This window comes from Chaetodon auriga, chromosome 24, assembly GCF_051107435.1.
Source record: "Chaetodon auriga isolate fChaAug3 chromosome 24, fChaAug3.hap1, whole genome shotgun sequence".
NCBI classification, from domain to species: Eukaryota; Metazoa; Chordata; class Actinopteri; order Chaetodontiformes; family Chaetodontidae; genus Chaetodon; species Chaetodon auriga.
In genome coordinates, this window is record NC_135097.1 from 18,209,104 (window position 1) to 18,220,603 (window position 11,500).

The 11,500-nt window shown below is 39.7% G+C and overlaps 1 protein-coding gene across 1 annotated transcript; it reads right to left on the bottom strand.

The window, feature by feature from the left end:
• Positions 1-45: 45 nt before the first annotated feature.
• On the bottom strand, positions 46-11,256 carry mpdu1b (mannose-P-dolichol utilization defect 1b). Its single transcript, XM_076725211.1, has 7 exons — positions 11,120-11,256; positions 8,957-9,022; positions 7,354-7,486; positions 7,140-7,225; positions 6,607-6,725; positions 5,954-6,064; positions 46-1,766 (listed from the first exon to the last, which is right to left on the bottom strand). Exons 1-7 carry the CDS (start codon positions 11,244-11,246, stop codon positions 1,632-1,634), a joined length of 777 nt encoding a protein of 258 aa, XP_076581326.1. The 5' UTR covers positions 11,247-11,256; the 3' UTR covers positions 46-1,631.
• Between the last annotated feature and the right edge of the window lie 244 nt (positions 11,257-11,500).

The window sequence follows — 11,500 nt, forward strand, 5'->3', positions numbered from 1 at the left end:
CTAGAAATGCATTTGTGAAAAACGAAGCAAAGAAAATTCCTTTATACGGACAGCAGTCAATGTATATTGTCACTTTATTTTGAAAACTGTTCATATTAACTTATGCTTGTATGTTTTGATCATGATTGTTAAATGCTTGTTAATTTTGACACCAGGAGACAACTAACAAATATGACACAGGATTGTTTCATTTCAAATATTAAGATTTTTGGGGTGTATGAGTATATTCAAATTAAAGCATATTTATTCCTAACTTTGAACACAGAACTTTTAAAATTAAGCATTTTCCAAACTTTCACGACTTTGCAGAAATGCTGTCTCTGGATATGTTGTCATTTCTTTTACTGATCTGTCAGTAGTGCACTGTTTTCAGTCTTCTTAGCTTGGTGTAACACTCTATACTTTCTTGAGTCACATAAAAAGTGTGCTCCACCGCAAAAAAAAGTACAGGACAAACAGGTTCTGCTACAGCAGAGGAGAGAGTGAAGAGTGGCAGAAAATGCTACAAAGTTGACTCTTTGGACAGAGGGCTGTCATGGAGAGAAAGTTGTGCAGTTTATGGGAAACATGGACAGTATTAGAAAACTTTCACATATTCAACTGTCAGTATTCACTTGTTACTAGTTAATTCTATGTGAAGGTGTTTTTTGAAAGGTCTCCTTGCATAATTTATTATGTAATGGCTTTCCGATATATAGAGTGGATTTGGGGGGGCCATCCAAACAGTCGAGTGGAGAACGACAACACAGCAATAATAGACTTTTTCAGTGATTAATGATTAACTGAAGAAAAAACAATCCCTACCATCTATTAGAATTATAGCATTATTATGGCGTGTGTTGTTGTGCTAGCATGCTAATGTTAGCATTTAGCTAAAAGTCCACTGTGCCTAAGTACAGTCTCAAAGCCACTAGCTTGGCTGTAGACAATCAATCGCATTCAAACATGAGGTAAAGCGGATTAGCATCAATTTTAGATTTTTTACTTCAGTTAGGATTTTACCTTTGTTACATATAGCAATGTAGCAATACTGTAAAAATCTGCAAACTTCATGTCACTCATCATGTCAATCAGAATCAGAATCAGAATTCCTTAATTGATGTCCGAGGGGAAATTGTTTTTGGGGATCAATAAAGGAATTCTGATTCTGATTATCACCCCATAATGTCACCAAATACAGATCACACATCAGACCTAGTAATCAGAGGCCCTCAGTCTGAAAATTCAGCAGTCAAATGTACATACTGTTTCCGAACATTTTAACACAAAAGATTTGAACACAACAGATGCAATGAGCAAAACTTGATCAAGAGGAATGTATTAACAGTGTACCGCAAAGCGGGAGTCTGGACCCAACGGCCCTGCTCAGAACCAAAACTCTCAAGGTCATGTGGGCACTGGCCTTGAGAGTTTTGGTTCTGAGCATGTTACTTGGCACGTTACGTTCACATCCTTACTTCCAAGTCAAGTGATTGCCTAGCAGATTCAGTGTCCCACACCTCCCAGAAGGTCTGTACATGCATTTCAATTTCTTCTTTCAAGTTTTGAAGACACCTCTTGAAGAGTGTCTAAAGCTGGATTTCGAAAGAAAAGTGTTGCTTTATGATTGAAGATTAGTGACTGTCCTTTTACTACTCTCTCTTCTTTTTCCTCTTCTTCTTGCATTCTGGGGAACTGTTCCAGTAGTAGAGAACCTGCAGAGCGATGATGCAGTTACAGGCAGAGGATATGACAAAGGTGACGGCCATCAATGAGTCTCCAGTTTCCTGTAAGAATACAATATAGCTCAAAACAACATACCCTTGTGACTTATGTGAACATAAGCTGATGAAAAAATAACAATTTTTTAACACATACTTTTTCGGCTTTCCTCCTGAAACTGAAACAGGGTGGACCTTCTCAGGGGTTCAAATACAGTGAATGTGCTTTCTATCTGGGCTGGGCAGTTGATCAAATAAATATTCAGTTTACTATTTCAGACAGAAACTGACATTATGAATCTCTGACTGAACTAATATATGTTGTTGGTTGTTGTACAAAAGTCCAGTCTGTCAGACACATAAAATGACTAACATTTTGAATAAATGTGAGCTGTGTGTAGGTGCAGATGAGAAAAAAAAATGCAAAAAGTTGCCATGTCCATTGTGTGGACACCTTTTCTCTTCAGTCAATACAATACAGAACAAAACCATGCTGAACGTCAATACTGTCAGCAAATACAGTGCCTATCATAAGTATTCATCCCCTTGGATGTTTTCCCCTTTTATTGCATTCATAAATCAATCATGGTCGAAACAGTTTGGCTTTTTTAACACAAAAATTTATTGGAAAAAACTCTAATGTCAAAGTGAAAACAGACTTCTACAAAGTAATGTCAATGAAATAAAAATATATAAAGAAATATGATTGTTTGCATAATTATTCACCCCCTTTTTAATTTAATGGTCTAATTCAATAGAGGTCCATCAAATTGTTGCCAATAGTCTCACAATTAGTGAAATGAAGATCACCTGTGTGATCTGAGTGGTGTGGGTGTGTTTCAAGTGATTGAGGTATAAAACACCTATGTCTGAAGGGTCCAGAGACTGGTTGATCAGTATTCCTGGCTACCACTACACCATGAAGACAGAAGAACACTCCAAGCAACCCAGGGAAAGGGTTATTGAGAAGTACAATTCAGGGGATGGATACAAAAAAATTTCCAAGGCATTGATCCCCCGGAGTTCAGTGAAATCAATCATCAAGAAATGGAAGGAATATGGCACTTGTGTGAATCTGCCTAGATCAGGCCGCCCTCGTAAACTGAGTGACCGTGCAAGTAGGAGACTAGTGAGAGAAGCCACCAAGACCCCTACGACTACTGTGAAGGAGTTACAAGCTTCAGCTGCTGAGATGGGAGAGACTGTGCATATAGCAACTGCTGCCCGGGTTCTTCACCGGTCAAAGCTTTATGGGAGAGTGGCAATGAGAAAGCCACTGTTGAAGAGAAGTCATATTAGATCTCGACTAGACTTCGCCAAAAAGCATGTGGAAGACTCCATGGTCAAGTGGAAGAAGATTCTTTGGTCTGATCTCTGATGAGACCAAAATTGAGCTTTTTGGCCATCAGACAAGACGTTATGTTTGGCGGAAACCAAACACTGCACATCACCAAAAACACACCATCCCCACTGTGAAGCATGGTGGTGGCAGCATCATGCTGTGGGGATGTTTTTCAGCAGCCGGACCTGGAAGGCTTGTAAAGATAGAGGGCAGAATGAATGCTGCAAAATACACCGAAATCCTGGGGGACAATCTTCTTCAGTCTGCAAGAGAACTACGGCTTGGGAGAAGATTTATTTTCCAGCAAGACAATGATCCAAAGCATACTGCAAAAGCTACACAGGAATGGTTAAAAAAGAACCAGGTAAATGTTCTGGAGTGGCCGAGTCAAAGCCCAGACCTCAATTCTATAGAGTATTTGTGGCTGGACTTGAAAAGGGCTGTTCATGCCCAATACCCACGCAACCTGACAGAGCTTGAGCAGTTTTGCAAAGAAGAATGGAGCAAAATTGCAGTGGGCAGATGTACAAGACTGATTGAGACTTATCCACACAGACTCACTGCTGCGATTGCAGCCAAAGGTGCATCTACGAAATACTGACTTGAAGGGGATGAATAATTATGCAAACAATTATTTTCATTTAAATAATTTTCTTTCATTAACATTACTGTGTAGAAATCTGTTTCCACTTTGACATTAAAGAGTTTTTTCCAATAAATTTTTGTGTTAAAAAAGCCAAATTTTATTGACCATGATTGATTTATGAAAGCAATAAAAGTGTAAAACATCCAAGGGGGTGAATACTTATGATAGGCACTGTAGTTGGAGCTTCAAGAGGAAATGCAAGGAATTTGTTTCATCACCTGAATCACATTCACTGTTACACAAAATGAATGCCATTCCAAACCCTAGACATCCCACAGATGTAATGAGATGACAGAGCTCCTACATGTGCTATTCACATCTAATAATAATGCAAGCCTATATTTTAGATTTTAGATTTTCTATCCCAGTCCATAAAAATCACTGCAGCAGCTATTTAAGTACTTAATGTTAAATAATATTATTCTATGTCATAATACATGTAACATTTATTTTCAGTGCAAACAAATCAAGAGTGCCGCAGCAAAGATGGAGTTGTAGATCCCTTCCCTGGTTGTGGATATCTTCTCTGTTCTGTGGTGCAAGGGTCACATCACCCAAAATTATGTTCAAGTGGAGTGTGTGGGAGGGATCTGATGTTTGTCGAGATATACTGTATGTATACATATAGTATGTGAAGAGTAGCAATGATCATTTCTAAAATGTCATCAATCAGTCATATTATAGATGGACACACACATATATACCCAGACAACTGTGTGGGAGGAATTTTGTGATTCTCACGGAGAGGACATCGATAGTCTCACGCACTGCATAACTGACTATATTAACTTCTGTGTGGAAAACACCGTACCCACCAAGACTGTACAGTGTTTTTCCAACAACAAACCGTGGATTAACGCCGATATAAAGGCTCTCCTTAAGGAGAAGAAGAGGGCCTTTAGGTCAGGAAATAAGGATGAGCTGCAGGTTGTGCAGAAGAAGCTGAGAAGGAAGGAGTACTGTGAGAATCATGTTTTTTGATTTCTCCAGTGCTTTCAGTACCATTCAGCCTGCACATCTAAGGGACAAGCTGGAGCATACCGGGGTGAACCATCACCTCACACACTGGATTCTGGACTATCTTACCAACCGTCTACAGTATGTGAGGAACCGGGACTGTGTGTCCGACACGGTCATCTGCAGCACGGGGGCCCCGCAGGGAACAGTCCTGGCTCCGTTCCTCTTCACCCTCTACACTGCAGACTTCTCATACAACACACCCACCTGTCACCTGCAGAAGTTCTCTGATGACTCTGCAATCGTCGGCCTCATCACAGATGGGGACAACGGAGAGTACAGAGAACTGACGCAGGACTTCGTGGACTGGTGCCAGTGGGACTGCCTCCAGATCAACGCAGGGAAAACCAAAGAACTGGTGGTGGATTTCCGCAGACGAAAACTCTGCCCCCTGACACCAGTGAACATCCAGGGAACGGACCTCGAGATGGTGACATCTTATAAGTACCTGGGTGTTCACCTGAACAATTAACTGGACTGGACTCACAACACAACCGCACTTTACAAGAAAGGCCAGAGGAGACTTTATCTCAGCTCAGGAGACTGACACTGTGGTGGCATCAGCCATCTTTTATGGAGTGGTCTGCTAGGGGAGCAGCATCTCAACGGCTGACAGGAAGACACTTGACAAACTGATCAAGAAGGCCAGCTCTCTCCTGGGATGCCCCCTCGCCTCAGTGGAGGTAGTAGAAGAGAGGAGGATGATGGTTAAGCTGTCATCCATGATTGAGAACAACTCCCACCCCCTGCAGGACACTTTAACAACACTGGAGAGCTCCTTCAGCGACAGACTGCTTCACCCAAAGTGTGTGAAGGAACGCTATCGCAGGTCCTTCCTTCCTGCAGCAGTCAAACTTTACAACCAGCAGTGCTCCCAGTAGACCACACACTCACCAAGACTTTCAAACTGACTGCACTGTAATACACATCAACTGTGTTCAGTTAAACTGTGAAAATATTTAGCTCAGGTGAATTTCTACTTAAGGTGCAATATATTAATCTTTCAATCAGGTGTATTACTACTCCTATGTGCAATATCAATACTCCAGTCATGAGTACTATCATCCAGTGTGCAATATCAGTACCTATTGTTCATATTTTCAGTATTACTTGTTTATATTGTTTATATTGCTTGTTTGATATTTAATGCGCTCTATTTTTTGCTATCCACTTTGCTGCTGTAATATCGGAAATTTCCCCACTGTGGGACTAATAAAGGAATATCTTATCTTGTCTTATCTTACTTACCTGTAGTGAAGTGAAGATGCGGGCAAGTGATCCAGCAAACAGCAGGAAGACAGAGATAGCAGACAGCTGACCAGTGTGCCCATTACGGAAGTTGGAGGCTGCCTGGATCAGCTGGGACAATGCACACGGTCAGTCTCTCCTGTGTTGTGTGTGTTTGCACACGTGAATAAGTAACTTTTTTATGCTAGAAAAGCGATTTCCTGTCTTTTTTTGTATTTCTGTTTTTACTTGTTGGTGAGTATGCAGCATGTAAAGTCATTCTGCATTCGTTCCTGTTTGTACTGTAACGTAGAAACAGATAACAGTCATGGATTCATGTTAACACTGATGAAAGTGTTTGTGAATGTGATCACAAGATCTCGAGTGACAGGGATCGTCTTTCATATGTTCCTAAGCAGATGCAAATGAATTTATCACTGTTACTGGAGAAAGTGAGTTCTGCTGATCATAGGAGTGTGTTTATGATTTCTTTGTGTTATGATTTGACTGAGTTAAGACTTTAGGAAGAAGGGGTATACACTTTTACAAAAAATGCATGAGTCAGGTGCAGTAGGTTAGGACACCATGTTACTTGTTCCAGGATTTTGTTGAAAAAATGTAAGCATTATATTAATAAATACTGTATGTATCAGACTTGAGTTGTCTTCGCCTACCTTGCTGATGATGATGGCGGGCATGTTTGAGGCCTGCATGTAGGTGACCACTGACACAGGAGTGACTGGAGACAGCAGGAGGACCAGCAGGCCAAAATACACAACCAGAAACAGGAATCCTGGGACAGGAGAAACACTGGTGTTGATCTGAGGGCACGTGTCTGTATACATCCATTTTTTTTTCTTTTCACATGCCTGCAGTGTGAGAAAGAGGCTGAAGAGACTTAGAGAGACTGTGAATTACAAACTACCCGAACCCATCCCTAACACAGTCTTTCCCCCTAACCTTTAAGGATTAAATCAAATGTTGTGTAAAGTTTTCTATATGTAAGTTCTATTTCAGTTCACTTTTCAGAATGCATTGTCATCTTGGATTTTCATCTTTGATAACACAGGTCATTGTTTCTGTAGTTATCTAAGCCACAACCCTTCAGGAACCAATACTGATATCACATATTGATATCAGTATTGGTCTTTAACATCAAGCTCAAATTCTGCCCATGAGTGATTCTACAGTGTGCATGCAGTCTTACCTCTGCTGGTTCTTCCTCCGTAGTGTTGAATGAGGACGCCTATGGTGACTGTCTGCAGCATGAGGAACAGAGCCTCACCCCAGGCACTGAGGTAATATTCAGCCCGTTACTAAATTTGTTACTCAAAATATGAATCAACAAGGTGGAGAACTATTACAACAATATGTGCTCCGTGTACATATCTACTTGAGAGTTGATTTGAATGTGGCCCAACCTGAATGGGAACTTGTTGATGATACTGTAGGCCATTGTTCCTGTGATGGCCAGCAACTCCAGCAGCACAGACTTGAAACTCAGCCCCTCAGCACTTTTTGCTCCCATCAGCTTTAAGATCTGAGGCAGCTTTACTGTGATGAAAAAGGAGGGAGGAGAGTCAATGGAGGTATCTAAAAACATTCAACATTTCACATAATTTCTGTAATAACAAACAACAAAACAAAAAACAGCATTTTTTTTTCAAGCCACCCACTTTCCAAACAAAATCATGTACAAATTTACACTGTGAAATAAAAAACAAACACGCGGGTTGAAAGTTGATTGTTTTACATGACGAAACACTTTTAATAGCATACTTTGAGAAATATAAACATACTTTTCAATAAAACACTTTTGTTTATTAAAGAGAAGAAGACAAAGTCTGCAAACAGTTACAAGAACTTTGTCTAAATACAGAATAAAACTTGCAAAATCTGGATTTAAATCAGGAACGAACAGATCAAAGAATATGTAAACCATAAAACCATATTATGAATCTGACCAAATATTCAATGTCAGCTTTAAGTATTTGAGAGTTTTGGACACGTAGTGCTATGGACACATTTTCTGTGTGTGTGTGTGTTGGGTCACATTTACCTGGCATTATAAAAGCAATTTCTGTCACACTGTAATGAACCATCACCAACAATGTCTAATGGCATCATATGGCTTAGATTTGATTTTCTTCACTCAATAGAGAAGCACGCTTGTGACCGAAAGGCTGCCAGTTTGATTACCGGATCATAATCCCAACTGCTCAGTGGCCAACATGTCAGACTGCAGTTATACTGAGGAGCTTCCAGGTGGAAATGTGTGGAACTGTGAAAGTGTGCTCAGGAAAAAGGGAGCTGGGCTTTCAGTGAAACTTCTTGAACGAAAAAAGGTTACTTTTTTTAATGACTGGACCTGACTGGACCTGACATTTATATTATGGTAACATTACTGCATCATCACTTTTAGACAGCCGTTGGAATATCCTCAGAAAAAATACTACATCATAAATACAACTTTAAAGCTGCTGATGATTAGCATGAAAACAATATGATGAAAGTGAGACTAAATGTTACATACTTTAATATCTTTCATACTTCTTATATGCGCTTAGTTTTCATTGACTAAAACTAAACTAGACTAAAACAATACTAACAATACAAACAAGAACTACTTTATTAATCCCCAAGGCTGAAAAATTATTTCATCTCAATATCCAGTTACACACACACAGGCCTGAAATACAGACATGCACATACAGGACCCATAGACATGTGATGGGCCACCATACAGCAGTTTAAGCTTCAGTGCTTTGCTCAAGGGCACCTTGGCAGTGTCAAGGAGGTGAAATGGCTCCGCTCCAGCTACCAGTCCACACTCGGTGATGTGGTCAATGCTGGAACTGAACTGGCTACTTTCTGGTTCCCAAGCCAAGCCACCACAGACTGAGCTGCTGCCCCACTTAGCTAATGCAGGCCCAGTGAGTACAGTTTGATTAAAATTAGTAGAACAACTACATCGGGTGTCCAAATGAAAACATTAGAATGATTAGAGGAGGTGAGGTGTTTTACCCATCACTGATCCCAGGATGATGCCAATCCCCAGGACTTTGCTCAGTACAATCTTCAGACATGGTACTGGAACAAAATAGAAAATGCTTTGATTTGCTGGCTGTCAAAGATCACATCAAAGTATGCACACACATCCACACCAAATCAGTCGTCAATCAGAGAATCTAAAACAAGACAGGATAAAAAAATAAAAATGACTCTGTAAGCAAGAGAGAAGTAAAACATGCATTCATGATCTGCATGAGCTACATGTGTTAGTCTGTGTCTCAGTACTTTCCGACTTCCCTACTCTGTATGCGGCACTCAGGTCCAAGTGAACTGGTTCCTACTGAAGGCACTATTATTCACAAATGGCACACAAATTTATAGTTTAATGTTTAAAAAGATCAAACTTACAAAGGTTCAGTAATTTCCTAAAAGAGCTGTACTCTGTAGTTGTTTGCAAACATACTCTCATAAAGAAGGAAATAGTGCATTTGTTGAGGACCATTTTCAGTGGCAGATGAATCCACATTTGGTGCTTTAGTGTGGATTTGGAATTGAGTCAAAAAAAAAGAACTACAGCGTGTGGCGTGTCCATAGTAAAGAAGGAACATGTCACCCAGTGCAACAGTGTGGGACTTGTTTTTGGGCAACAATTGAACTCTATGGCACAGAGAAATAAAATATATCAGGCTTTGATACACACAATACTTGTTAGCGGGATACATTCACTGTTGATTTAGTTCTTTTCAGGGAAGCACAGAAGCTACATACATATACAAAACAGTATGTGAAGGATATTCAATACATATTGTACAAAGGAAAATCACAGTATACAAATGATGTACTCCTCATATTCATAATATATACTAAATGCATATTAATAACATGTGGTATACCACACCTTTTGCAAATTGTCAAAACTAGTAAGAAAATCCATTTCAATATTCTGCTCATATACAGATCAAAAAGGGAGGTACATGAAGAAAATACTGTATAGACAAAGGAAATTCACAGTGTGTATATATATATATATATATATATATATATACGCACATTATGTACCCCCAGTAGTTCATAAACAACTATTACAGTTACAAGGTGATTTCCTCGGCATGGGATGTGACCTTTATGGAGTACGAAATATTGGAGTACATGATTTGCATACCTTGGAGACGGTAAATTTCCTTTGTATATGCTGTTATTTTCTTTAGGTACCTACCTTTTCTAATCTGTATATCTGCACAATATTGAAATGGATTTTGTTACTACTTTCTGACAATTTGCAAAAGGTCTTGTATGCCACCTGTGTTTGTAATGTGCATTTAAAATACATTATGGCTATTTAGCCCAATGCTTTTATGAGGCATATGATATCTGTACAGGCCTCTGTACTTTCCCTTTGTATATACTGTGATTTTTTTATGTACCTTTGTGTATTTGTATACATGTGACCTCGGTATAATCTGTGTATAGGCTTTATTTGAAATGTATTTGACTGATGATTTGCATCATGTGTGGTATGTCACATATGCTTGTAAGATGCATTATGGGTATTTAAGATGGCGACTCGCTATTATTCAAATCTGAGGAAGAGCATTGTGCTTGAAACGTTACATAGCATTAAAATCCTTCTTCAGGGAGCTTTGAGGTGTGCCGATGGATCTGTTTCAACTCTGCCTGATTTTCCTTAGAATCAGAACCCATCCTATTGGTCACTGGAGTGGGCGTGTCTTTTTTTTAAACGTTACTTGTTTCACAAAGTCGCGCACTAAGGGCGATTCAGACAGGAAATATCACCCCTCAGGTTTTCCGAAGTTAACATTGCTGGTTATATTTGATCTATGGAAAATGGAAACGTGGCTCCGACTGTAACCACCATTTCCCCTAACCTTAACTAAACCTGTGAACATAATCAGACAAGGGAGAGGTTGCTTAATTACTCTCTTAGAGAACCATGTTTACATAGGCAAATAATATGCACGTTAAATTAACAATAAGTATTTTGAATTTGGCGTTCATACAAACATACTATCGGATCACTAGAATGGCCCGAAAACCCGAGCATTCTCCACTTGTTTAAAACCGAAAGTGGAATCCACACAAAATAAATGCAGCTAGTTTATTATCAGCATGCATTAAGTATCGAGCTACCGTATTCAACTTAAATGAGACACTTACCGTCCAAAAAGTTGAAATTGAGAAAGAACTCGTCGTAACATGATTCGGGCATAAAATATCTCAACAAAAGACCCCTAAAAGGATCCATGAAAGATGACCCTTTCTCCAAGACTGTTTCCTCCGCCATTGCAGGGATTAGATGTGACGTTGCCCTGAAATGTGTAACAGATATAGAGCCCCACCAGGTCGCACGATAATACAAGGGTTCCGCTGGTTGAGCAACCGCAAATGAATCAGCTGGTAGAATTACTATTATTATTCTCTAGGGCCTAAGCATGGTGTGAAGGCCCCATTGTAATTACATTATTATTATTATTCATTCATTCATTCATTCATCTTCTTTACCCGCGCATCCCATTTCGGGGTTGCGGGGGGCTGGAG